The 27,713-nt window shown below is 39.4% G+C and overlaps 2 protein-coding genes and 1 long non-coding RNA gene across 4 annotated transcripts in view; 2 read left to right on the top strand and 1 right to left on the bottom strand.

The window, feature by feature from the left end:
• LOC104959327 (uncharacterized) overlaps nucleotides 1-21,979 on the bottom strand; it is a 27,119-nt gene extending 5,140 nt beyond the window's left edge. Inside the window, exons 1-2 of the long non-coding RNA XR_799851.1 lie at nucleotides 21,556-21,979; nucleotides 524-633 (exon numbers count right to left, since the gene is read on the bottom strand). This is a non-coding gene — a long non-coding RNA (uncharacterized lncRNA). The remainder of the gene's footprint in view (nucleotides 1-523; nucleotides 634-21,555) is intronic.
• Nucleotides 4,660-19,023, top strand: glis3 (GLIS family zinc finger 3). Of its 2 annotated transcripts, none has more exons than XM_010787200.1 (11): nucleotides 4,660-4,858; nucleotides 5,254-5,712; nucleotides 6,235-6,406; nucleotides 6,493-7,636; nucleotides 12,863-13,024; nucleotides 13,130-13,240; nucleotides 14,235-14,364; nucleotides 14,573-14,642; nucleotides 16,936-17,072; nucleotides 17,545-17,716; nucleotides 17,858-19,023. In XM_010787200.1, exons 2-11 carry the CDS (start codon nucleotides 5,346-5,348, stop codon nucleotides 17,862-17,864), a joined length of 2,472 nt encoding a protein of 823 aa, XP_010785502.1. In that variant the 5' UTR covers nucleotides 4,660-4,858; nucleotides 5,254-5,345; the 3' UTR covers nucleotides 17,865-19,023. The 2 variants fall into 2 exon arrangements, with proteins under 2 accessions (XP_010785502.1, XP_010785501.1); XM_010787199.1 differs by having other exon boundaries at nucleotides 6,232-6,406.
• The window catches only part of rfx3 (regulatory factor X, 3 (influences HLA class II expression)), a 21,131-nt gene continuing 14,516 nt past the window's right edge, over nucleotides 21,099-27,713 (top strand). The window contains exons 1-2 of the mRNA XM_010787201.1: nucleotides 21,099-21,213; nucleotides 24,305-24,417. Coding sequence (XP_010785503.1) covers nucleotides 24,310-24,417 — 108 coding nt within the window. The 5' untranslated portion in view covers nucleotides 21,099-21,213; nucleotides 24,305-24,309. The remainder of the gene's footprint in view (nucleotides 21,214-24,304; nucleotides 24,418-27,713) is intronic.

The raw sequence follows: 27,713 nt of genomic DNA, 5'->3' as shown, positions 1-27,713 counted from the left end.
TATGATGAAGATGGATAATACTTTACCCTGTCTGAATCCATGCTCTCAGCTAGGGAGTGATTAGTGCTATAATTGGCATCCACTGTGGCTGCCGCTGGAGATACTGATGATGATGCCGTCTCCACGGAAATGTAGATAACATGGACATTGCTCATATTGTATCCAAGAGTTGCAACTTCACTAGTTACGGCTGACAACCTGTGACCTCTTTCTCTGTTTTACTGGAGTTTTAACAGTATATTTGAGTGGGTGTAAGAATTGTTTTTACAAAAGTGAATATAAGAAAAAGAAGTGGTGTGTTGGGTTCAGGTACACAAAGAAAGCAACCTCAGTAAAGCAGCAGTATCTAACTCACTTTGCTCCCATGTTTATCAACCAAAGCCCTTCCTTATTAAAACCTGACAATAAGCTCATGTATCACCTGTCTGACTGAAAGTCCCACACTTCATTGAGATGCCAGTCACATAAACACATAACTGGACAAAGATGCAGAGATCAGGAAAGTACTGATGATGAAACTCACTTTTTGGGGGCCTTCTGCATCAATTTTCTCACTCCGACCACCTCTATCTTGTGCCACAGGTTTTGAAGTATACTGCTGCGTGGGCCATCTCCATACTTCATGCTGTTCTTCTGAAAGATTTCAAAAAGAGATTTATTAACACCCCAGAGTGATCATTACCAGGTGGCCTTGTCAGGCACCACTTCTTCTTCAGTGAGTTTTCTGGGATTCCTGAGGGACGATGGGTGTCCTCTAGGTAGTGTCCTAGTGCATAGAGGGTGCCGGGAATAAAGGGGGGGTGCTCTTAATGACCATCTGCTCAGAGAGCAACCTTTTTAATGAAGACGGATGTTGAGGGGATCTGACCAGGGGGGCTCCAGGCAGGGGTCTAATGACACCCCCTCATATGTCTGGACCTTCTCCGTTGTCTTACATGCCCTGTCAGCCCTCACTAACACCACACAGGCACCAAGAAACTCAAACAGGCCTCCTGAAACTGTACCACAGCTATTAAAGTACTCACTCACACCCACAAGCATGTGCTGTAGCACATAATCATGATAACTGCAGTTGTGGAAGAAGTATATGAGTCTAGTAAACTAAGACCACACACTATTTGAAAAAACAATAAAAGTCTGCTATAGCACGAGGTGCATTCCAAAGCAAAACGCTTACAATAGAAAAGTTAATCCATATTTATATCCTTAAGAACAAATAAGAGCTGTGTCATGCATCCTGAAAACCTTTCCTTTTGGTCTTAAAAGTAGTAGCTGCAGATTAAAAATCTTTTGTAGCATCTTTAATTTCACATTTTGAGATCATCAGTCGGGGACATTTCTTACGTGACTTATTAAAAGGATTCTAGGTGTTTTGCAAACATGTTTAGAATGGATATAAAAGCTCAAATCTGCAATAATTAAATGAAGGGTCATTTGTATTGCCTTTGGCATCGCTTTGTCATTGAGACACTGTGTGGTATGCTTGAGTTACCCAGATTTAATTGGATTTCAGTTACTTAAATTAAATCCCCATTCAAACTTGATCCGCATCTTTTGTTGTCCAAGCTTCTTTTCACTCTTTGTGTTTATATTGAAGTCTTGGGATATGTTTCTGTTGATTTGGCAGACTCAGAGTCTTACGATTATGCTCCAGCGCTCAGGCCTCATCATCCTAGATGCTATTGCAGAGCTGCAGTGTTAATAACATCCAAAAAGGAAAAAGAGGGGAGCTTACAGCACCCACACCCTCAGGCTTCACCTCAAATGTACGCTCAAATTAAAAACCAGCCTGTGGCCTAACTGCGGTTCTAAACAGGGGGGCTGTTGTGTCAGCAATCTTTTATTAGAGTCATCCTGTTCCAAAAACACAGCAGGGAGGGACATCTTCCAGAGAAGACATGATCGCCTTTCCTTTTTTTTCATCACACATCACTCCTTTGTAAAGGTTATTAAAGAAGACGACTAAGATTGATGGATGGAGATGGAAGACGCTCAGAAGCCCATCTCTCTCACACTCATCTTTATCTTGGGTGTTGCTACTGACAGTGGAGGAGCAGAGGAGGAGATGGATGGATGCGCCCGCTCTCCCTACTGTACTAGTGCTGCACACTTAAAGTCTCTTTAGTTTAGATGTCTTACCAAACATTAATTTAACACTTTTGGCTAAAAAACAACATGAGTGATTTTAATGATGATGGGATTTTTTTGAAGCAATCAAGGATACCTGCATGTATTTGCATATTAATATGCGGTGAGTACGCAGAGTGAGGCGGGCTAATAGGAGCAGTTATAATGAGAGATGATACCAATAAATTGATATCTCCTACACTCACCACAGTCCTCTCTGCAGCTGCAGTTAAAAGGATTGACTCAGCCTTTACTAACCTTGTGTTTGACTTGAACTGTCATTAGCAAATCAAAAGCAGATTAATTAATCACAGGTCCAGTGGGGTGTGCATTACCTTAAGTGACTATTGTAATATAACTTAAAGAGAAATCGCCCATGATTTCTCATCTTGACAACAGAATGAATGCTTTGCTACTTCCAGGAGTGCTGATGCTGTCATCAAGAGGGGGGAAATGGATTCTGTAAGTGGCGGAGAGTCTATTAGAGCATTAATTCAGCTACAAATGGAGCTCTTCTCAAATGGTCAAATACTTATATCTCATCTTGTCTTCTTCAAGTGTTTTTATTTCGCTCTACCCTCCTATTTAAACATACTCCAGCTGTGTTTAGGATGACTGATATGACTGAAAATGGTTGTAAACTGTCAAATGTTTTCGGTGTTAGCACATACAAGAAAGCACTGCTCCAAGTGTCATTGTTTGTTGTTGAGACTAAGAGGAAGTGGCTACATTTGTGTTGTTATTCTGCCTCGAGCTTGGACACTTAACCATCCGGTTACACTCTGACATTAGAAAAACAAACCATGACTCGCGTATTTTAGGGAAGAAAAGGCCAAATCACAGATGATCATTGCTTGAAGCAACCGACATCTATGGAAAATGTATTTCCTATTATCATGTAAACAAGGCGTGACCTCAACAAGCATTACACTATGTCATTTATTTCATCTTCACATGCCCTTTTTTCTTATTCGTTTAGCTGCATCTGAACATTTGAGGTGCTATTAAGCAGATAACAGCCATCCCATTGGTGAACTAATAGTATCCCCTGCTGGCAAAAGAAGGAACACTTCCAAAAAAAAAAGATGATGGTAATAGAAACATCTTCTTGCAGCACATGACTGTTTATAGATACTCAGATGCTTTTCTCAAAGATGACAGATAATGTATAAGAGTCAAAGGTAATATAATTGTATATTAGAACATGCATGAAAATAGCCCCACTGTTTTGGTTTCACTGGGAGGGAGGTAACTTAACATTACTCCACCAGAGGTCACTACTACTTTATATTCAGAATCATAATTTATTTGATCTGACATTTCCATTGAGGAATCTAATGCAACTAATGCCAAAAGAAATGCATATACAATTATTTTCCTCCCACTAGAACAAATGCTTTAATTCAGCAAGTATCTCTTAAAAATAACAAAAAGATCTAGAACATTCAAATTGACCAAACGGTAATACCTCCTATAAGCACCATGCAGCTATTCACCATCCTTATATATGCCATGTTCAGCAGTCATGAATGATTGCACACAGAAAACATAGTGGTCAGTATAGCCTTTTAACATTATGTATTTTCATTTAATTCATCACTTGTATAGATTGTGGAGCAGAGCCCCTCTTAGATGAATTTCCCTAAAGTACAGCTACCGTTCCTCGTCCTATAATAAACACGCTGGTTTCCATAGCAACCTGGAGCAGGATCTACAGAGCAAACACTCCAGCAGCCAGGAGAAAAGTGCCCTAACAATGAGGTCTGTGCTGAGGTGTAGGGTTAGGGGGGAGGGAGGAGGAGGATAGTATTGGTAGGGGGGCAGAGCAGGTAGCAGATGCATGCGTCACAAGGTTCAAAATGTGAATTAGTGGGAATAATCAGTGGCATGAAGAATGCAAGGAATTTGTCCAAATATTTTTCAAACAAACAGTGATTCTAAAACAAAGAATAGAAATTAAAGAATTTTTGAATTAAGCCAATTTTGTGAACATAAATAAAATAATTGCCTTTAAAAATAATTCTAATCCTTCTTAAGTTTCATATATAAAAAGATCACCTTACATTTAGACTACTCGTGTAAAATGGGAGGGACATTCTCAATCATTCCCTTTTAGACTTGAGTTTAAGGATATCTGTATCATTGCAGCCTTGGCAACGTGTGTTGAATCTGTCATTCTAAACCCAAAACTCTTTTAACTTAGGCCTACCACCCAAAATGTCCTGTTATACAAAAGATAGGCTGAGTTCATGTTAAAATTAGGACTTACGGCTGGATTTGTTGGTTAATTCTTGCAAACAATTTAAATTATTTATTTTTTTTAATAATATCCCTATATGAATATAGAACCGAGGAGGAAATATATATTTATTTTAGAGGTGGCGTCATGGATAACATGCTTGCAAATCCGCGCGCTCGGTAATAACAAATCTTTAATTATTACCGCAAACGTCCACTCAGTTTGAAATGACGTAGTTCTCACAAAGTAGAGTCAAGGGCAGAGGGGTAACCGGAGGAAGTAAAACAAAAAGTTCAGAGGAGAGAGGTGGGACGCGGCTGTTCAAAGTGAGCGATTACTTCTCTGCTCAGTGCACAGACATCACTAACTCTGAGAGAAACACGACAGCTGATCTCCGGTGTCTCCAATATTACACACACAGCTCTGCGGACTGAAGGAGACACTCAACCTGTCCTGGCACTCCGGGAAAAGTGTTTACGGCAACATCAACAGGTGAGTGAACGCCCCACCGACACTAGAGGTATGATAAAAAAAAACTGAACTACAAAGTTCATATTTTTCACTGTTATAAACACGTCTTGTTTTACATAAATGCTGTGAAAGTCACTATGCTGGTAAAGAATAATTTCTTATGGCAGCAACACTAATGTTGGATATATATATATTGTTTTGTTTGTATGTTTCCAGCACAATTTAAAAAATACATGGTATCCTGCTTGGTGAAGTTGTTAAGGTTGAGTGGTTTTTCTACAGTTTTCAGGTTCAAAGTACAACGACTGGATTTTTTTTTGGTTTAATATTACATGGGCTCTTTTAATTTCATATTTAAATGTTCCTCTATTTTGGGATATCTGATAGGTATCTTTTTATTTTGTATCATGTCATAGGTATGAGCATTGCATAATCATTTCATCTGCAAGGACAAGCTGTGGCAACTTGAATCAACTTCCTTTTGAGTTTTTGAAACTTTGCTTCAGCCATGAGTGGAAAGGGCTGTCAGCTCCTGGTGTCTCCTTGCAGTGTGTCCCCATCACTGAGCATGATCAGAGGACACCAGTCCAAATCCATCAGGATACCCATGTCTTCCCCACAGTGGGACAATCTGAGTCCCTCTTGGAGCATGGACAGAGTGAAAATAGGAGACTTTCACTCCTTTGCTCCTGGAAAACAGAGTGAAAGTCATGTTGTTCTGCCATCGCTAAGCCTCCGCAGACAGGTGTTGACCAACGGGAAACATCTAAACACTTCGACTGCATCCCCACACCAGCAAGTGCCTACTCATCATCTTTCAACAAAAACAGGGACAATGCAGACAGGACGCTGCTCCTCTAACAACAGCTTTAAAGGTAACTCAATGGTTAAATCTAGCCAAAGATGTGAAAACTAAATTGACCTATTCAGAACAATATTTTAATATCACAATATTCAGAATCTAGTACAAACTCGGACTACATTTTAATTCAGTGATGTTGGTTAAATGACCACTACTGCTTAACTGTTTGTATTTTCATACTTCACTTATTTTCACTGTAATCTTCATCACCTCAGTCTTCTTGCTAGATCTTGTACTTATTTATGAATAATTAACCAGGCATGAAGTTTGTCCCTTCCTTGGAAGGGGGTGAAAGGCTCATTAGTGATTAACAGAGCAGAATGTGCAGGTTGGCAAGGGAAACTCCGCTATCTGCAATATAAACCTTAGTTATAGCTAATTGAATGTGATGCATTTGAGTTTTATTTGCATGCCTTAAGGTCTTTTACAGATCGTTGAGTAATATTGTGTTGACACTTTTAATTGATCTGTTAGGATTTAATTAATTAACCTATACTTTAATAGGGATATTGAGTTTTGTGCTTGTGTGCAGCAGCAGGTTGCTCTGTGTCTGGTCCTATGGAAGTATTTGGTCAGCCAGCCGCTGCTAACCTGACAGTGACCAGCAGCCCCATGACCCTAACAGGCCACCGCTATACAGCCGGGCCTGGAGCACAACACCCTCCATCACTTCCACATAGTGTGCAGATTCCCCACACTGATGCCAGGTGGGCAATATCAATTCCAGTATGTGATGATGAGCTCATTAAACCTTAAGAGTGATACTAAAGTGGTTAACAACAATCTGTTTCAGATCAGCACAATCAAGAGAATCGCTGGCATCCACTACCCTTAGTCTGTTTGACACACAGTCGATGTTTAGTGGCAGACACGAATACTCGTATGGTTTCCGTGTGCTTCCTCCACTGGGTCTACCTCAGTTCCAGGCCCAGGCCAGCGAGGGGGGAGAGCAGCTCAGCCTGTCCCCCGGCACGGCCATGTCAGGTACGACCGTATCAGGAGGCACCAGCAACTCTGCCTCCCTGCCCTCGTACCTCTTTTCAGCTGATGCCGGAAGCCCCCGACAGTCTTGTGCTAAGAAGAGAGCTCTCTCCATGTCGCCATTGTCAGATGTCATGGGTATTGATTTCAACTCCATCATACGCACCTCACCTACCTCCCTCGTGGCTTATATTAATGGTTCCGTCAGCTCTCCAGCTTCCCACCCCACACTCTCACCTGTCCAATCTGAAGGTTATGGGCACTTCCTGGGAGTGAGAGGCTGCTGCATCCCCAACGGCCATCCCTACGGCATGCCAGGCTCTTCGCAGGCTCTGGCCCCACAGACAGATTATAGCCGTATGCAGATGCTTGAAGAGGGAGGGGGTCTGGAGAGCCAGATGGCTAACATGGTGGTGGACCAGCAGTGCCTCCCAGAGGAAGGAGGGGCACTGGAAAAGACTAAAGGGAGCTGCAGCCAATTCACCCACAACCTGCTGCCGCCTCCACAGATACAGCCAGCCCTGCTGACTACCATCCAAGAGGCTGTTGCTCCACAGGGGCCTCCACCACCCTACCACTCACACCAGCACTTCCACCTCAATAGACATCAATGCAAAATAAAGCCCCATTCGCAGGACCCTCTCAAGCACGCTCCCATGGTTCATCCAAGGCATGGGGTGAGCTTTCTGCCCCAGGTCCCTATGCTGGAGGAGGAGGAGGGAGAGCTGGAGGAATATGGGGCACAGTGCTGCAGGTGGCTGGACTGCAGTGCAGTCTATGACCAAAGGGAGGAGCTGGTGAGGCACATAGAAAAACTGCATGTGGACCAGCGGAAAGCCGATGATTTTACTTGCCACTGGGCGGGCTGTCCACGCAACTTCAAGGCTTTCAATGCCCGATACAAGCTTCTCATCCACATGAGGGTTCATTCGGGAGAGAAACCCAACAAGTGCACGGTATACCTAAAAGAAGTGTCTCTACATTTTCTTATCCTTTATTTCTAAATGTCTTTAGCCATCTCCACACCCAACAATACACATATAGCACATCTCTCTCATAGTCGGATTCCTTTTACCTATTTATGAGGAGAATGAGTGAATGCAGTGAAAGCTGGAACATGATGAATGTCACTGAGTGCAATGTTTCATTCAAAGCCACAGTATCTAGCTGAGGCCATTCAAGCCTCTGGCTGCGGAAAAATAAAGCTTTTTCATAGGGCACATGCCTTCATGTGCTCTGTGTTTAAGGCCAGGGTTTAGACTCAAAATATGGCTTCTCTCTCCTTTTAACTTTAGCCACGGGGTAATTAGCAGAGCTCTGTGATAATTGACAAGGGGTTTAACTCAATTATGTAGTTATTAAATCAGCACAAAGTAGGCCTAGAACTGTAGATCTGGCATGGCAAAATGGCTCTCTACTGGGCCTGTCAGCAGCAGGGGGCTTGCCAGGCCACCGTCTGACAAACTTGGCCCTCGTTCTGGGAAGGTGATGCCCCAATGTCTGGCTCTTCACAGGTTTGCATTTCTGACTGTAGAGCTGGAGGTAAGCCAGATTATTGATGAGCTTGGTTTGTCCAAAAAAGAGGATCTAGTTATTTCAGATTGCAATATAATGATGCTTCTTTAGTTTGATATTACATGTAATGGGAGAATATATATAAAATATGCCTCAGCTATACTGAAACAGTACTATGAGCTAAAGGCTAAAGTCATCAGTCAAACACACTGATAAAGACAATGCTAATATACAGGTTCAGGTTGACCATGTTCATAATGTTAGCTTAGTGTGCTAGCAAATATTAGCTTTTTCTAATGAACAAATAAAACTAATGCGGATTCAAATGTCATTACCTTGGCAAGTTATAAACCAAAGTTTTGGAAATGAATATTTTAAATCAATAGTGGCGTTATATAAAGGGCATCAACAGAATCATTACTATTTAGTAAGAAGGGGGTTTGAATGTCTCAAATTTCACGCAATCTATCTAGTAGATGATGAACCGTTTATCTCAAAGACAAGGACGTTTTTTGCTCACTTCCATTGGAAAAATACTTCAACTTTGATGAATAATTTAAAAAATAGACTTGCCAAACATGCTTCATGTCGCTACTTTCAACAAGTCAATTATTAACAAAAAGGCATACCTGCAGCCGACCTTTTGTACCAAAATACTCACTTATTAGTTGAAGCCCACTCTGTTGCCATGGAGCTGCAAACGTTTGATGGGAGTGTGTTGCATGTAAAGATTCAGTGAAGAAAAAAGTATTCATGTTCACAACCCAATGCCAGGAAAGGAATGGATAAATAATGGGACAGATTATTTACATGAACCTCTCCACATATCTTTCAACGAGTATATGTGAATGTGGTTATATCTACTTCCTGTGAGATTGAAAAAGTGTGCTTTGACGATGGATATGCTTAATATAAAAACTGTGAATTTCACAGAGCAGTAAGAAAAGCTAACAACACTTTGATATTTAGAGAACGGTCGGTAACTACTCTTGATGGCGCCCACATTTTAAGTGACAATCATCCAAGATGCAACAGTTGTTCTTGGGAAATGATTGACAGCTGAATAAACTGATGCATCGCAAATGAAGTGCGAGCCAGCAGCAGAACAATCAGGAAGCTCTTGTTACACCGTGAACATGCAGGGCAGGCCCAGGCTTGTGTCTGTCATCTCACAATATGTTTAATGATGTTTGTTAACATATCCTTGACTCACCAGTCTGTTTGCATCTGTCACTGTGATTTAAATATATGAGGTTTTAAAGCACAGTGTGAACTTTAACAACAAACAATAGATTTCTACCATCATTTAAATTCAACCTGTTAATTATGAGTTTAACACATTTTTATCTTTATTATGTGCTTTCAACATTAAGCCCATTGCTCTTACGGGGAGTAAAGTAATTGAAGAAAATAAAAAAAAGCGGCAGTACGTTATTCAAAAACAATTATTTAAAAAAAATGTATTAGTTGTAAGACTACTTTGTGTTTGTATTTACTTATGATATATATGTTTTATTAACACAACAATTGGCACTACTGAGCATCACCAAAGTTAGCCAAAATGTATTTCTTATCTTCTCTATATTACTATTCATTTTCAATCAGGCTGTAATAATAATCAGTGTACTTAAAAAGAGTCAAAATGAAAACGTAGTCCCTGCTAATCTGCCAAATGTTCCTACATGAACATCTTGTAATTAAAGCCTTGCCACAGTAATGCCACTGAACGCACAACTGTTCATATTTAAAGTTTGACAACATTTTAAGCTCCATCATTACAATGTGTTGGTAGGGAAATAACTCAGTTATAGCGCCAGGAAATTATGCTTTACAGCTTCTTTCACTATTTAGCATTAGTAAACAATTATTTGTATTGAACCAGAACTCTTAAGCCTCTCGTCAGTTATACGAAAAGTCCCACGTTATGTTTTCTTACATTTAGGCAAAGAGCATAGAAGCATTTGATTTAAGTTGTTTGATTTAAGTACCGATTACTGACAGTTTGCTACATACAGTATGTTTTTTGAATGATGTGAAAGGTCTACTGACACAGGGACTGACAAGCTACAATACAGGGAACCAGGTGAAACAAAAAGAGCACAGAGGGTAGAAATATTTATCACTTGTGAAACAGGGAAGAGCGGAGAGTGAGTTGACCCTGAGGCTAGGACTGGACATTGGAGAAAGTCTACTGGCACACTGCAGCTGTCACTGTACCTGCCAGGACCTGTCAGAAGCTGGCCGTAACACTGATATACACAGAGGAGCCATGCTCCTTTCTTTTCAGCCCAAACGTCCCTCGCGAGAAACTCAAAAGCCCTTCGCGCTTTATGAGAGCTTTATGAGACAGAGAGAGCGGGAGTTACACAGTTACTCACCCCTGGCTAGTCCTGAGTCTTGGCAGTTTTTGTTTTTGTTTTATGCTGGTTCTCACTTGACTGACCATTTTGGTTCTGAGAGCCCATTTATCTCTGTCTGGGTTTTTTTTTTTTCATGGTATTCTAGCTGAGGGGCTTGTTGGTAATAGTTTTCTTTAAGCTATATTTAGGATTGGTACTCTTTGTCAGAGCACCCCCTTAGGAGCATGTATTGTAATAGACTAGAATTAGGAAGAGTGCCAGAGTGAAATGTGTTGAAAGGGGCTTTAAGACAATTTTTTAAATTTTGCTACATGTTTGGTTTCTAATTTATTAGCTTTGACTAAATATTGAGGTGGTTTCATTTTCAGCACTGCTTGACTTAGACAGTATGCTTTTATAGAAAAATAGAATTACCCTACCGGTCATTTATCATAAGGAAAATAATTGTCGCAACATTACATTTTAACAAAAGTGAGGTTTAGTAAAAAAGTTATAGAAGGAAGTTAAAGTATGAAGCAGGTGTTGATGTGAGGAACTAGCTTTGTCATAATAAAGAAGGGCAAGTATTTCTGTGTGGAATGCAGAGAAATGTTATAAGTTACCTATTAGTCATCAGAGACATTTTGATTGGCTTTGTCTGTGATAAATGAGAGGTATCGGTATGTCAGGAATCTGGTTTTACAGGAAAAAAATAACAAAATTGGACATGGTCTACGTGTTTTCTCCATAAAGCTTAGTAATGACATTCCAGCCCCCCTGAGAGAGAGTAAAGTCCTGACCTTACACAAGGAGAGAAACATATTTTAGCAGTGAAGTCACTCTGGTAGCTTGATATTGAGAGCTATTTGTTTGGATTATTCTCCTATATGTTTTGTTCCTGAAGTGGCCTTTATTATTAGGTTGTTATGGACTCATTCTTCATTCTGAGTTTTGGCGCAAATGAACAACAAAAAGTAAACTACAAGTGACTTTACTTGTTTTGTAATTGATAGCCAGCCGCTGTCAAGGTGATGCAAGATGAAGGATTCAAAACACAAAAAGACAATACAGTGATGTGTGTATACACACTGACCCCTGCTGGTGACACATACAAACATCAGAAAGGTGCCATTTAAAATATTAGGATTGGGTCAAGCATGAATTTAAATTTGAAAGTGTGAGAGTGGAATTAATACATTTTTTAAAACTGTTTTAAAGATGTTAACGGAATTTACGTTTAAGAGAGGTGCAAAACGGTTATAAAGTATTTATCCTTTCACAGCACATAGCCTCATTAAAATCTGAATATAATTGTGATAACAGTTCCTTATTTTTAGCAGGAGTGCATACAAACTAGAAAGAGATAAAGACACAAGGTGTGAACAAACGTATGTGTTTCTACAGTACCATGTTTGTGACTCTGTCAAATTGTTTTAGATCATAGAATAATTCTGCCTTACTGATAGGAAACTAAGAATTACCTCTCATAATAGAGTCATGACTGTAATCAAATAACTATACATTTCATTTTGGGTATGTTATTTTAGGCTTTGGCACAAAAAACGAATGCTTGTTGAGTGATTTAAGCATCACACGTAACTGATTTGTTCAAAGAATTATGAACTCATTGCGTTGCCTCGAATTGTTGTGGTTAGATTTGTCTAGTTAATACATTGTCTTCATATTGTGATGTGCTCTGTATCCTGGTGCCCTACATACGCAGAATTTTCTCCATTAAACACCCTCTTAACAACATCCAAAAGTGTCAAAATAAAAGGCACTGTCATCTGAATATAAGTATAACATTTAAAATAATTGCAGCATGATAGGAATTGACAAATGAAAAATAACAAACATATACAGACAGGCGATACAATAAAGTCTGCTCAACTCTAAAAATAGCCAGGATTGCATATGTGACAAGATAACACACTGCTGCAATAAAACTAAATTGCACCTGTCCCTTCCAAATGTTTACCCCTCTCAGGGATTTGCTGCTCATAGCTGCTCGCCTTCCAACCATCAAACTACTATAGCAGGAATCACTTAGGGCTTGCTTAAGTGTCAGCTCAGGCTAAATGAAAGCTATTTTTCTATTCAAAGGGTTTTCTATACTTCCTCTTCTACTCTCATCCACACACTGAGGTCAGCAGGCTTTAGTCTGCAGCCATTTCCATCTAATAATCTCAACGCATCAGGTATGTGTGTGTGTGTGATGTCAGGTTGAAAATGCAGATCTGATATTGGGTATTGCAATGGACAGCAAAAACAAAACCTGAATGAAATGAACTGCTTGGATAACTTTTCTGTGTTTGTATGCTGTTACAGTTCGAGGGCTGTAAGAAGGCTTTCTCTCGGCTAGAAAATCTGAAGATCCACCTGCGCAGCCACACGGGGGAGAAACCCTACCTGTGTCAGCACCCAGGATGTTACAAGGCCTTCAGCAACTCAAGTGACAGAGCCAAGCACCAGCGTACACACCTGGACACAGTGAGTGCCAGCCTGATCACAAACATGTATCAGGATGGTATTTCAAAGCTTGTTAATGTCTATTTGCGGAGTTCTACAAGTTACCAAATGTCTGCGGTTTTACAGAAGCCGTACACGTGTCAGGTGCCGGGCTGTGCTAAGCGTTACACTGATCCCAGCTCCTTGAGGAAACACGTGAAATCTCACTCTACTAAAGAACGGCAGTCACGTAAGAAGGTACAGTGCTGTAAAACAATTCACATTTTTCTTAAAATACTATTGTTGTGGCAAATATATTTAACTGAGAAACATTGCACTTAATACAGCACTTAACTTCAATAATGTGTAAGCTTTCAGCTGTACATAAACTGGATTGTAAAAGGCAAAAGCAGGCTCTATGTGGAGAAATCTCGTTAGCGATACAGTAATTGCAAGTTAACTCCATCATTGCCTAAACAACAACCACACACAAAAGAAAAGCTACACTAACGTGTCACAGGTTCTTTCCTTGTGCTGTAATTCTTCTTAATTAGCTGTCAGTATGGAACATTGAACACTCGTGATCTCCACCCCTCTCTGTCTAACTCAGAAAATGTAATTTATTTAAACTTTCATTAACATCCAGGTTTACACGAGAAAAATACATCCACTTAAGCTGAGACTGACGGAGCCAAGTCATAAGAAAACACAAATAATGATGTTGATTTTCATTTCTTCTCCTGTTTTCAAACCCTTTAGTTTACAGAGTGACCCCATAGAAAAGTTTCCCAATGTACCGCTGCAGTTAACATTTTTGCATGTGTGTGAGAGATGTATGCCCTTACTGAGGGGGATGTCACTGTAGAAAAAGAAGGTGGGTGGTTACTAAAAAAAAGTGACATTTTACAAAGTCTCCCACATGCAAAACTTCTTTAATCTAAAACTCATAAAAAGGTTTATAGTAATTGTGATTTAATTGATGCTTCTGAGGATAGAGTGCATGATAGTTTTGCTTAACAAAACCAATGTAAGACTGTGTATAGCTTACTGTGTAACAACCCTCATAATCTTAATTAGCTATATCTCATCTTGTCTGTAAATAGTTTTTTTTAGCGCTATAATTAAGATGATCAAAATGTTACTATTTATTCTAATAAATCCAATATATGCAAACTGTTTACTGTACATATAAATATATACAGTGCAAAGCATAACAAATGTTTTATTTTATGTTTATGCTTCATGTCTCTAGATGAAATCCACTGCTGATGGGGCTCAGGACTCGCTGATAGACTGTTTAACCATTCACCCTCTGCAGCCGAGCCTTTCTCCTCTGGCAAGCATAGACTCCTCCCCTGGCGTACCCCTTGAATCATATTCTGGTATGTCCTGGATCTTTGTATGTTTGATATACAACTAATCTCTAATCTGCGTGAATCTGTGCTGTCCTGTTTTTCATTATTACCCTGTTGCTGTTAAACTACTGAATTTCCCCTCAGGATTAATAAAGTTCCATCTTATCTTAGATACTTAAGTATATCCCCCTGCAACCATTATATTTAGGGTGTGTACCTCATTTCTGTTCCTCAGCTGCTGCACAGGGACAAGACTCCAGCAATCCCCACCTGGCTTTACTGTGCTCTTTACAAGATACATACAGGTACTGAAGATTTTTGTGTCAATTGTGTCGGGTTTCATTACAAAAAATATCGTTTAAAATTTAAAATCTGTTCCTCAATTTATTCATACGACGACAAAATTCACCAAAAGTGTCCACATACCCATTCATTCAAACAACAAGACGTAGCATTTTTGGCATAAATCCTTTTTGAAATACGGTGGAATAAGAACGTCAGCGTTACTCAGCGAGCCAACTGGTGTTTTCTTTTGATTTTTTTATCCCAATTGGCACAGTAAGAACCTTAACCATGACTGATTCAAATGGGATCTCCCTTTTGATGATCTGAAACAATCAAGTTAAACATTAGTTGTCATGGCTTTAAGACTATAAGCTCATAATTAGAATGGTCAGTTTAAAGAAAGCACTATTTTGTACCCTGATCAAATAGTCTAAAGAGTTTTTCTTTTTTTTCATTTGTGTGTGTGGGTGGCTGGGAAGAGGCTTTACAGATTGGGGATGGCCAGCAACACATTTCTATGGTCAATCCATAGTAAAAAAACATCCCTCCATCTATACTTCAAAGGCCATGATAAAGTATGTCTGTCTTTCTGAGCAGTCAGATGCTCACGGCTCCTCACTGCTTGTGATTGTTCTCATATCAGCAGTAGGTCGGAGCATTCGCTGCAGGACTCTGAGGAGACAATTGGGAGGCGAGAGCAGACCATGACTTGGCTCATTGGTCTTGACCGCCAGTATTAATGGATGCTATAGCCACCGACAAGAGCGGCTAAAGAATTCAATAAGTGAAACATAAAATCAAAAAAATACCATTTAGGGTCCGGTGGGAGAAGAGAAACCCTGTAATTACTTCTTTTTTTTAGAAGTTAAATCGATTGTAAAATCCTTGTTGCCATTTTCAGTCAAATTCCCAGGGATTCCTTTGGATCCCCATTCAGTCCTTTCATATTGTCAGAAAACTCTTGTTCCTTTTGTATCCTTGTTATTGGCAAGTAGACACATTTACTTGGCCAAACCTAACGGCAGGGGTCTCAGCTTGCATGGCCACAGAACAATATTAAATGCACTAACTTAATCCTCTTGATTTAACAATGAGTTACCTGAATGTGAAAGTAATGTCTTTGATTTACTTGTGTTTCTTTTATTAATAAAGGAAAACAAATGTATTGTATTGTTAAGCTCCTATACCATCCCATACAACATAGACAATCTGTGAAATTAAAAGAGTGTTCCTATTACAGACAAGTACACTGAAACAGGAGCAGTTTCAATTCATTATGAACAAATCACAAGCATGGTGCAAGACAGAGTAGTGAGCTAGGAATAGTCTATACTACATCATAAAGTGCCTCTAGAGTGCCTCTGTTACTACTTATTTCAATTGCAAAGTAAAGAGAATCAATATTGTGGTCATGAACTCGATAAGTGAAAGATTTAGATGGTGCATGTTGTTCAGTTCTCTGCAGGAACTATATATCTTATTTTTAGAAGCAAAACCATACATCGGCATTTAAATATAAACTCAAAGCAGAAAAAATGAGCCGCGCGGGAAGCCACTATGCTAAGGAGTTAATGTTGAGGAATCCATGAAAGCCGTTTTTCCATCCTCATTACATGGATGTGGAAATGCTTTCTGCTCCTCCATGTCCTGTTGGGCATCTCAATTTCATTATTCAAGCTTGTGAAGGATTGTCTAAGGACTTCACAGAAGATGACAGGTGTATCTAGTGGGAACGAATGTTGAAGTCTATGTCAAATTAACACAGACTGTGTGAAGCTGTCACCTTGTCAATACTTCATGATGGATTCATTAATGGTTTATTTGCTGGATAATTGGTTAACATGCCTTTGTGTGGAACTATGGAAAACATGGATGTGGACAAAGAGAGTTGTTTGTTAAAGAGCAATGTTAGCCTTAAAATCTAATCTAAGTATGATAAAAAGCAGTGAAACAGATTTTGATATTGGATGTCTTTGATTTCTACAGGAAGTGGTTTAAAATTATATATATAGAATAAAAATGATAGCCTTCACTGTTGATGGTTTCAAATAAGTTGATGTCCTTACATCTTTATACAAACTGCATAATACTGTCTTTATATTCTTTAAGGAAAACATTAATTAAATAATTACATTACATTTTCTACATTCTCAATTTAAAACACGTTTGGAAGTCCTTACTATACAATGATGTTCCTGTATGGTTCATGCAAATAATTAATAATACTTTGTTTTATTTTGACTAACAAGAACATATGTTGGCCTTTCCCTAATTCCACCTGTGGAATATTTAATTCAGTCTGAAATATTTCAGGTTTGTTGATCCCTCCCCCCACCAGCTCCTCCCCAGAGAGCAGTGTGGGCCACATCCTCCCACTGGGACCTCCCTGCAGAACAACAGAGATCTGAAGCAGCCCAGCCAGTCTCCTGATCTGGCACATCACAACCCAGGTACTCATAATTTAACATCGGTGTATTCCTAATTGTGTCAAATAATTCTAAATACAATTGTGAAAAAGGGAAGGTAATTCAAAAATGTTGTGCAAGTCTTACATCTGAATCGCAAATATCCGAACAGTTTTTCTCAGATGCATATTAACCATGCAGTAAATCCTTGTATGTAGCAGGTGGCTGGTGTTTTTCCTTGTTAGACAGAATCAGGCAACCCTACTCTATGTAGCTTTAAATAGATATCACCTCTTTACTTTACTGACTTGACAGCCAACGTGATGATAACAAGGCGCTCATCAACAAAGCATAACAGTTTAAACTGCTGAGATAAATACATGTTTAAACATAAACGGTGGCTCCATTAACAAACAAAGCCTTTTCTAATGCAATGTTTCATTTAAGGACTAAAATGCTTTAGACTTTTTCTTAAAATGTGGATAAAGAAGTGCAGCTTTTCTTATTTAACCTGCAGGGCTCTCAGGGCAGATTAAGATGCTATATTCTCCTCCACAATACGGTGGGATCACAGCACAGACCAGCTCGAGTCACCCGATGCAAGTTGATGCCTTTGGTGACAGCATCGCTCCAGCAGTCAATAATCCCAGTGGGATGGCCACTACAAACAGCTCTTTTCTGCATTACAGGTAATGAAAATACAGCCAAATAAAATCACTCAAAGAAAAGCACTTATTGCCATCGGGTTTCACAACACCTGCTTTGCAAACGTGTGTGCGTGTGCGTGTGTGTGCGCGTGCGCGTGCGTGTGTGTGTGTGTGTATCTACAGGTTTTGATGTCCACAGTCCAGCACAGGATGTGGTTCCGTATCAAGAATTGCATGGAGGGGATTTCTTCAGTGTGGCAGACCACTGCAGCCAGCTCTCCTGCATCTACACAGAGGGATGATGTTACTTAAATCTATTTATATGTTACTTTTGCACTATTTTGTGTCCCTGTTCCATTTAAGTCACACGACGGTCAATAGTAAGAACACTTAAGATGATGCCACAACTTGGCGGTAGCTTCATTTAGTTTAATAAAGGGATCTTTGATTGATGGATTGATTGAAAGCAATCTAAGATGCTGCTCCCTGGGTTTCTCTGGGAATTGATTCTTTTGTCTCTTCTCTAAATGTACTATCTGACTCAACACTCATAATCAATGTATTCTAATGACTAATCCTACAAAATTTTAATGTTAACTTTCTCAGTTTGTATACAACTTGGGTATAACTATGTTCATTTAGTAAATAATTATACATCTAGAGTACATATCTACATCGTCAAAAATGTAACAATGCATTTGAAGCAAAGTATGCCAGGGATCTTTTATTAAGGTTTTTCTTAGAACCATTGCTTAGTAACTATAGTAACAAGACAGCCTTACCATTTCACTGTAATGTTCATAGACATAACCTGTTGTTTTAGGATCATACTGTTATATGCTTTGATTGGTCTCATGTGTGCCATGAGGCGTGTTTCTGTTGGTGACCACTCTAGTGAGTTATTTACAGCAAATTACTCTTAGGTCACATTGCAGTTAACCCTATCTGATTGAAGGGCATAGTGCTGTCCAAAAACAACAACATGGCAATGGCCAAAAAACAATTGAAAATTAGAAACATGAGACTTAAAAATGATAGCCAACAAACCAATGGGTGACCGTGTGTTCAGGGTGACTATGTCCACTTCTGTGTGTATATAATCTATAATAGAGCCTTCTTTGTTTGTTTATTTAAAGTAAATCAACTTCAACAACTTGACATCTCCTTGGATTACCAGCAATACATCTGCTAAGTATAAAGTAGATTTGATGAATGGTTCTTTAGACATGCAAAGGGCCATTTCCACATACAGACCGATCGAGATTCTCTGCTTTATAGTTGGACTAAACTGTAGATGGACTAAAATATGCAAAAAAGTTATTTAACATTTGGATACATTTGAAATGGATCAATAAAGTAATTCATTGGTACCCTTGTTTGTCAAATATCATACATTGTGTCTCTCAGTGATATGACAATGCACCAAATGGTTGTGGATTACTACATCTTAGTTTATTAAATGTTTTCAAGGTCAGCACACAGATCATTTACAAGGTCACAATTCCAACACACAAAAGCATCTTTCAATTGATGAAGACTTGCTCAACAGCTTAATTGCTGCCTTTAGAAAGAGTGTTGATCTGTTAAAAGCAAGGCCAATGACATATTGATATATATGTAGCTGTCAAAAAGAATGCAACAAGATTGTGTGGGTTCCTAAAAAAATGTCTCTTCTATTATGAGATTTAAAAAAAACCTTTAACAATTAATTCAGTATCTTTTTATAGATTCAGTATCTCTATCTCTGTTTGCTTTAAACAAACCAAGACACACAACAAAGCAACTTCTTTGTGATAGCAATCTCAATCCTGTAGGCAATAAGCTTATGCAAATAACTCAAATAAATAGAAACCATTGCTATATATTAACTATATGTAAAGCAAGAAGGCTTCCAATAATCTTAGCAGTATTTTTTTTTCCTTATTGTAAATTGAAAGGACAAATTATTTTAGTTGAAAAATAATTATTTTAGCAAAAGAGTGTCAGCTGCTAGTTGCCTAGCAACAACAACAGCTTTTCCAAAGCATCTGTTTAGTACTGCTAACCAACAAAAGTGCTGCAGAGTGGACACAGGTGGTTGGTAAGGCTCTGTATGAAGAAGTAAGCTTCTTAATAAAGATGGCTTTCTTTGGTCACGGTTCCCAAATTAGAAGTGTTGCATGTCTGTAGTTGTAGTGGTGAGTTTGCTTTATATAAAAACTTCAGAGATACTACAGTCATTGTTTAAACATCCACCCTTTTTTCTTAAACAATGAACACGTTTTGACACAAAAATAAACATTTGTTTGCACCAAAATGCAGAAAGACCCAGATTGGGAATCAAACCAGGAAGAATTCATTTGAGTTCAAAAGCCTTGAGGCATTCGTTAACACACTTAAGTAACACTAACAATAACAACATTTAGGAGGGGTTAACTTCACAATAACAAAGTAGGACAGTAAGAATTATAGCAAAATGCAACATGACGCAGAATGGTATTCACCCTTAGCCTATCCAGCCATCTGGCATTGTAAATATAGGCACTGCCTGTACTTTGTGGTTACAAATTCACACACAACTGATGGGATAAGGCAATCATTCTATGAGCTTTTTTTGTATTATATAGCACCAGTTTCATCCCCATTTTTTCTTTAACCTTTTGCCATTTACTTTATTCTTCTCGATAATGTGGGAAGTCATAAAAATAGGTCTCTTTTATTTGGACAAAATTCTATGTTGTTTAGCTCTCAAATCACTATTTTTTAGGATGCTACCAAACATTTGAATATATATATATATATATATATATATTCTTATGATTATACTATTTTGCTTTGTATTTAATAATTTGGTAGTAGGTGAAATTAAAATGAATGCTAAGAGATCTGGTAAACTGACTTCTTTGTTACAATTGCTTTAGGAGCATATTTTGCTAGTTCCCTAGTATGCAAATTACATAAATAAGGAGATTTAAACAGATAAACCTAACCTTGTCCTCAATTTGGCGAACATGAAACAGCATTTGACATCCATGAAAGATCACAATACAAGCAAATAATTTCAGCAAATAATTAAAGTGAAGCACAAGCAATACTCTAAATATATGCAAAGGCCTATAAATATGAAAATAAAATCATTCATATACTATAACCAAATTATGACGGTCATGGATCACGTTATGGTGCTTATAATACTTGTATTCTTTCGTGTGGATAAAATGACTCAGACTAACCGATTATTAAAAGTCTCTAAATAAATAAGACCTAGCGCTAAGGCTCGGGTAGAATAACCATCCTCGTAATATATTCCCATTATACTAAACATATGTATTTCGTTGTGATTTAATATCCGTAAAACTGTATTAAGTGCGCTTTAATCTCCTCCCACCTGCCTGGTTAGGGTGCGCGCTCCCGGTGAGTTTTATAGCAACTGTTGCCCAGTGAGGCAGCGCCATAGTCACCGTAGTCCTGGCGACTGTAACCCACCAACAACAACCTCTCGCTCCATCATTACCACCTCCTCCACCATCCTCATCTTCATCAACCAGTCCACAGCTCAGGTTTGTATACATGTTATACTATTATTAGCTTTAAATCAAGTCCTTTCTCGCTTCATGGGATAATTGCATGGGGGAGATTTGAATGCTGTAGTTTATGTTTTGTCTGCTGCTGAATGAAGGCTCGGTAGATAGCTCGGGTAGTTTGCTAGCGAGGGTGTTTCTTTGTGACGTGGTAGCCTGCTTGCTAACGTTGCCTGTAGATACCCACAGCTGTGAGAGGTCCTGCTCGCTAGCTCCTGCTAGCTATGTTCTCTCAATTGTTGATGTTGGCTCAAACTGACCTAAACGTTAGTCTGTGTGGTAGAAAACGGGTTTCCATGTAACTTATTTGCTTAAACTTACCATGCTGGGTGGTAGCGTAGGTCTGGGCTAGTCACTGATGCTAGCTGGTCAGCTGGAGCAGGAGCAGGTGTCTGTTGTTGCTAGGTTGCTAACGCCAGCGTTGCCCTTTTACAATGCCTGTTGGTATCCCATTTTTGGCTAATGTTACGGTGATATTGCAAGTGTATGTTGTTAAATCTTGTTGGTGTTAACGTCGACCAGCAAATGAAAGTGCTGTAAGCTAGCTTTCCATACACTAACTGCTATTGACAATAGCTAAGCCATTACTTTCCCTTTTGTCTTAGGGAGCAAGAAAGCTTCGCTAGCTCTCCGTCTGCCCTCTTTGTGGCATCAGATGGCTACGATAAGCTAACCTGATAACACAAGGCTAATTTTCGCATTAGTCAGGTTTGAGGAAAAACGCCTGCCTTTATAAAAAACATTAAATACCTCAATGTTACTCCCCGTTTTTACCGAATCATTTCGTTATTCTGCATTTCACATTCTGTACCTCGGCTGGTAACGAGAAGCTGTATCTGCAATGGATTTATTGTTATTGACAAACTATTTAATTATTACATTTTATATTTTCAGTGTGTGTGTATTGGTGTCCATGTTTATTTCTGGGTGCGCAAAAAAGGAAAGGAGTTTACTCAATCCAGCATGACACTGTCTGGAGGGAGGACATGTTTACTGTAGAGATATTATTATTATTTTTTGCCAGATTTATTTTAGGCTCATTTACTTCGGGTAAAAGAAACAATTCGACTACATTTCAATCAAAAATGGCTGTTTTTCCTGTTACCCACTATAAAATAGTAAACATTAGAATCAGAAGTCAGAATCAAAAACATGTGTATTGCATTGAATCAGAAGCAGGTTCTGATAAAAGCCAATAAGCAGGCATATTTTGTATTCTTATTTCTGATGTTTAATTGTAGGTAAACACATACGAGGAATTTGCCTCGGTGCATATGGTGCACACATAAACATAGTGACATATAAATTGTAGGAAACAGGACCAACAAATAAAACAACAATTATAAAAACTTTTAGGATTCCTCAAGTGTGTGTGTGTGTGTGTGTGTGTGTGTGTGTGTGTGTGTGTGTGTGTGTGTGTGTGTGTGTGTGTGTGTGTGTGTGTGTGTGTGTGTGTGTGTGTGTGTGTGTGGTAAGGCAAAAAGAGTGTGTTGTGATGCAGGGGCTTTTTGCCTCGATTAGGTGGGCTCAGTTGGGGCCATGCACTTTAGCTTAACACTGTGGAATATACATCAAGTCTACAGTCTGCTCTCTTTAAAAGTATTTTCTTCTTAGCATGGGCTATAGTAAGCTGACGGTTTAATGTGTTGACATTTTAACCACAGGATTGTAATTTTGCTGAATTGAATGTCATAATTTACAGTATCTTGTCAAAATCGCACAATATGAAAATTTGAACCGGATAGTAGTATTTTTGTCTCCACAACGAGACTTTAGTGTGAGAGTGATGGTATATTCTCATTTCCCCTCCCTAAGGTGTTACAAAAAGTCATGCTGGAAGCAAGTGGCTTTGTGTTGATGGATCTCAGAGCCTCTGTATGTAAAAGAAAAAATGCAGATGCTGCCTTGCTGTGTCTCACGGGCTCAGTGCGGTGGAAAAGATTGACTCAGCAAGTCAAACTTTGAGGTTAATCACCCCAACACGAACAAGAGTGATGGCCTTCTTCCCGAGAAAAAGGCCGGTATGATATTGAAGATAAGGGGAAGGGGCAGGCTGTCCCTGGAGAAATTTGAGGCTGTTAGGAGACCCAGCTTAATTAACCAAGAGAGGCTTGTTTGTGGAAACTGTGATGTGGAGGAGGCGGCCTTTCCCTGGAAGGAATGGGTGATGGTAGCCTTGCTATTATTAACTCACAAACACAGGTCCACCATTGGTGTCTCGTCACACTCTTATCCATCAAAACAGTTTACTTAAGCTTTAGTTAGTAAGTCTTTTATTACTAGTAATGAGGTAACTTCCATATGTTTTTAGGGAACTTTTCTTAGATCCGGGCCTTCTTATCTCAACTAACGTTTAACCTGTAGCAGTGGGAACTGAGGGAAGCAGCATCTATTTGGAGTTTGTTAAATATTAACTTGTTTTATGGCTGTGAACATGGAGACAAGACCATGTGTCACTGATGCATGAGGCTCTTAGTACATTAAGTACCACAAAGCAGAAACAGGTGCCTGGGTAGAATCAGTTTTCAGCAGCTTGAGTAGCATTGAGTAAAACTTAAGTGATTCGTGGTAAAACATTACGCTTACCCTTATCTTTAGAGACCTTTTATGTGCTGCGCTAGGCTAACCAAATCATGATGATGATTATTAGAATAGTTTTCCTCTATACAAAGCATTTGTCGTGTACTATTGAAGATGCACCACTACCTGTTTGTTATTAAAGCAATATGTTTTAGACTTGTGTTAAGGATAGGGTTTAAACTTAAGATATTAGAGTTTGATGTCATTTTATGACTATTTATTTAATAAGAGGGTGTAAAACCAAGTAATCCGTGCAGTCCTTTTTGTAGATTATAAATCAGTTTTTCAACAACAACCAGAAGAATACAACCCATATGTGTGAGTTTACTCTGTTTAAGTGAGTTATCGATGTTTGCTCAGTGATGCTGTAAGACTATTATGTTGTTAGTGGATCTAAAGTTGCTTGCCAGTTAAACCGGTATGTTGAGTGTTCTTTAATTGTGGCCATTATCTATGTACAGTAACACTGTGTTTTCTCTGTCTAATGTAGGCGCCATGCAGACCCCTGAAGCAGGCGCTGACTCCACCTCCACCGTCCCTCTTCAGACCACCGTGCCTGTCCAGCCTACAGGCTCCACACAGCAGGTGCCTGTCCAGCAACAGGTACATCCAGCCTGCTGTGTTTGTTCCTTTCTGGGGATTGCAGATGTGAAAGAAGTACTCAGATCTCCTACTTTAGTCCAAGTAGAAGTACCAGAGTGTAGGAATACTCTATTACAAGTAATAGACCTGCAATCAAAATCTTACTCAAGTAAAAGAACAGAAATATTTGCTTTAAAATATACTTAACGTACCAAAACTAAAAACACTCATTATGAAGATTGGCCCATTTCAGAATTATATATATTATATGCTTTGATCATAATTATTGATGCATTAATATGTTTTTCACAGCTGGCAAGGGTGCAGCTAGTTGTAATGACTTTGTATACTGCAGGTTAGCTTGTGAATGTATTCCATGTGTAACTAAAGTCTTATTTAAGTGTTTATTATATTTTATATCATTAATCCATATCTGCTAAGTAACTATTTAATAAATGCAGTGTAGTAAAGTGCAATATTTGCCTCTGAATTGTAGTGGAGTAGAAGTATAAAGTAGCAGAAAATGGAGATACCGTAATTTTCGGACTATAAGCCGCACCTGAATATAAGCCGCAGCAGCGGCATACCACTCTCGGTTCCACTTTTACTTTTGCGCGCTACCTGTCTCACTCTTTTCCGGCTTCCAGCTTTTCCTGCTGGAACCCGCCGCTTAAAGGNTTCGAGTGTTTTGTATTTTATTGTATGTCAAATTTTATTTCTATGCTTTGTGTTTGTTTGTCTATTTGCATTACTTAATTATTGTACTATATTTAAAGATGTACTCTTCAACCACACTAGTCTTTCAACACCAACATAGTCACACACCCTCTCTTTGATCGTGTTCCTAAAATTCGAAAACGTCTGGTTGTATATGCGATGTCAATATAATTTGTTATGTGTATAGGTGTAAAGGTATTAGCTCGTGACTTCCGTACTGGAATTGACAAGAGAAACTAAGGTACAAAAAAATATCTATTCATAAGGGTTTTGATAATTAATGTTACGGAGGTGTCGTCATTACAGTATGAAAAATTGACATCGTAGGTAGTGGTAAGAACTTTGAATTGTACCGTTATAAACATGTATTACCTATAAGATAGTCATTTAATACCAACAAATTCTTCAGGTTGTATGAAAGATCTAACATCTCTAAGTTTACTCGTCTACAGTCAGACTTGAGGTAGAAGACATTTGCCTGGATAAACCGAATGTAGTATTAGATATGCGGCCACCAACTAATGTCGTGGAAAATCACTCGACTTTCGGCAGCGTGTCTGGAAGACGGGTGTAGGTTAGCGCCGGGCGCCGGAGCAATGTCAAACTAGCCCATTAAACCGAGGCCATAACTGAGGACACACTATCACCAATAGCGAGGTAAAACGTTACGTCCGCGTGCCCAATAGAAGTGCCGTTCCTCGCAAGTAGCCCGGGAAGTCATTATGTCCCGTAATTCCTGGTGTCGTGCAGTTATGACAGTTGGATAGTTTCCTGTTTGTACACCCCCACATCTTCTGTGTGTGTGGTGTGTGTGTGGTGCTGTCGGTGGGTGTGTGTGTGTGTGTTTGGTGTGTGTGTGTGTGTGTGTGTGTGTGTGTGTGTGTGTGTGTGCTCGTTGTCCGTTATGACCGTCAGGACTACGCTAACGAACCATAGACTATTTCGTAATTCTAAAGGATACGTATAATTTGGTGTACAGTTAAGAATTATTACTATTATCTTTCACTATTTCATCCATTAACTAACCAGTCTGTGTGTGGTGTGTGTGTGTGTGTGTGTCGTCGTGTCGTGTGTGTGTGTGTCATGGTGTCATGTCGTATGTGTATGTGTGTGTGTTGTGTGTGTGTGTGTGTGTTTGTGTGTGTGTGTGTGTGTGTGTGTGTCGTGTGTGTGTGTAAGAAAGAGTCCGGTCACGCCACACACAAATACCCACTGTCCCGTCGTTTGCCAAAGGTAAAGAGGTCGTTTGTTCTTACTCACAGTAGTACACCAGGACCCCCATTTTACAGGTTCTACGATCGTTCGATTTGTTGGGGCTCGCCCGTCTTCGATCGAGCGTATTGTCGGAACCCAAATGTCGATAACCTTAGGTACGGGTAGATAGTACCAATAGGTGTCGATCGCAATCGCACCTATCGACGACAATCTATCGTGACAATCCGCCTACCAAGATAAGTCTTAATTAGTCTAAGTCTTCGTGAAATGTCATAGAGTCCCTTTAAACCCCAAACCCCTCGTAAAATAAAACCTTATGTTAATCTTTATTTTATGCATTTATGTATTTATTTTATAAGATAATCTTTTGTTATTATTACTAACACCTACTTCCCTGTGTGACTGTATTTATTTTATGTTTTGTGAGCTTATCTCTCTGTATAGCACTTTGGTCTGAAAGTTTTAAAGTGCTATATAAATAAAGTTGGATTGGATTGGATGTAATGTATATGTTGTCATTGGTTGCAGGTGAAAAACAATCATGCCGGACCAATCAAACAGTTATATTTTACAGAGCCAATCGAACACACACACAGATGCAAATACATCACGAACCAAACTCATTTCTAAAAGGTGGCCATATGGTGTTGTGACTGTTGGCATGCGGCCGCTCTTGACTTTCAATGAGAGACTTAATGAATTGGCCGGCTGAGGAGCCGAGGTGAAACGTCTCGGTAACAGCTGAGGGGATCCGCCATACTGAGGGCGCTTCGACCAATCACACCACGGCTCGTCGCATATTCAGCCTGATCATTAAGTCTCAGGAAGGTCTCGATCAGCTGCTCGGTCCAGTAGGGCTGGAGATTTATGCAAAGGCAAGGATTGATTTGAGATCGGCTGTCAGGGGACGGAGACATGGAGAGGAAAGTAAACAAAGGATGATGTGATGGCATGTGTCAGCGGGTACGACGATAAGCTTTCATCCCACAGTAATTATTTAATTTGAGCCAATGATGGACAGCTGGGTATAACGTAAATATTAAGAATCTGAATGACACAAAAGGGACTTTCCTAATCAGCTCTGAGCAGTGTTTTTGAGTGAGAGTGTGTTACATTGTTGTTTTCCCCTCTCAAAGTGCCTTGGACAGTATTTCTTATAAGTAGCCAGGCGCTCGGACAGCCTCAGGCCAAGCCTCGGGCTCTGAGAGTGAAGCAGAGATTGACACGACTCCCACCGCTCGAATCTTTATTCCTGCCATGCTGCGTGTAAGGTCTCCCTGCCTCGACATGGCCAAGTATCTGTTTCCAAACGGAGCAACAGAACAGATCCTTGAAAATAAACGCAGACGTGCATAAGCGGGGTGAACAAGAGCTACACACTCGTA

This window comes from Notothenia coriiceps, unplaced genomic scaffold (genome assembly GCF_000735185.1).
Source record: "Notothenia coriiceps isolate Sejong01 unplaced genomic scaffold, NC01 NC01_scaffold00030211, whole genome shotgun sequence".
Classification (NCBI taxonomy): domain Eukaryota; kingdom Metazoa; phylum Chordata; class Actinopteri; order Perciformes; family Nototheniidae; genus Notothenia; species Notothenia coriiceps.
The sequence above is the reverse complement of the archived record's forward strand: the minus strand, read 5'-3'. Positions and strand labels throughout refer to the sequence as shown.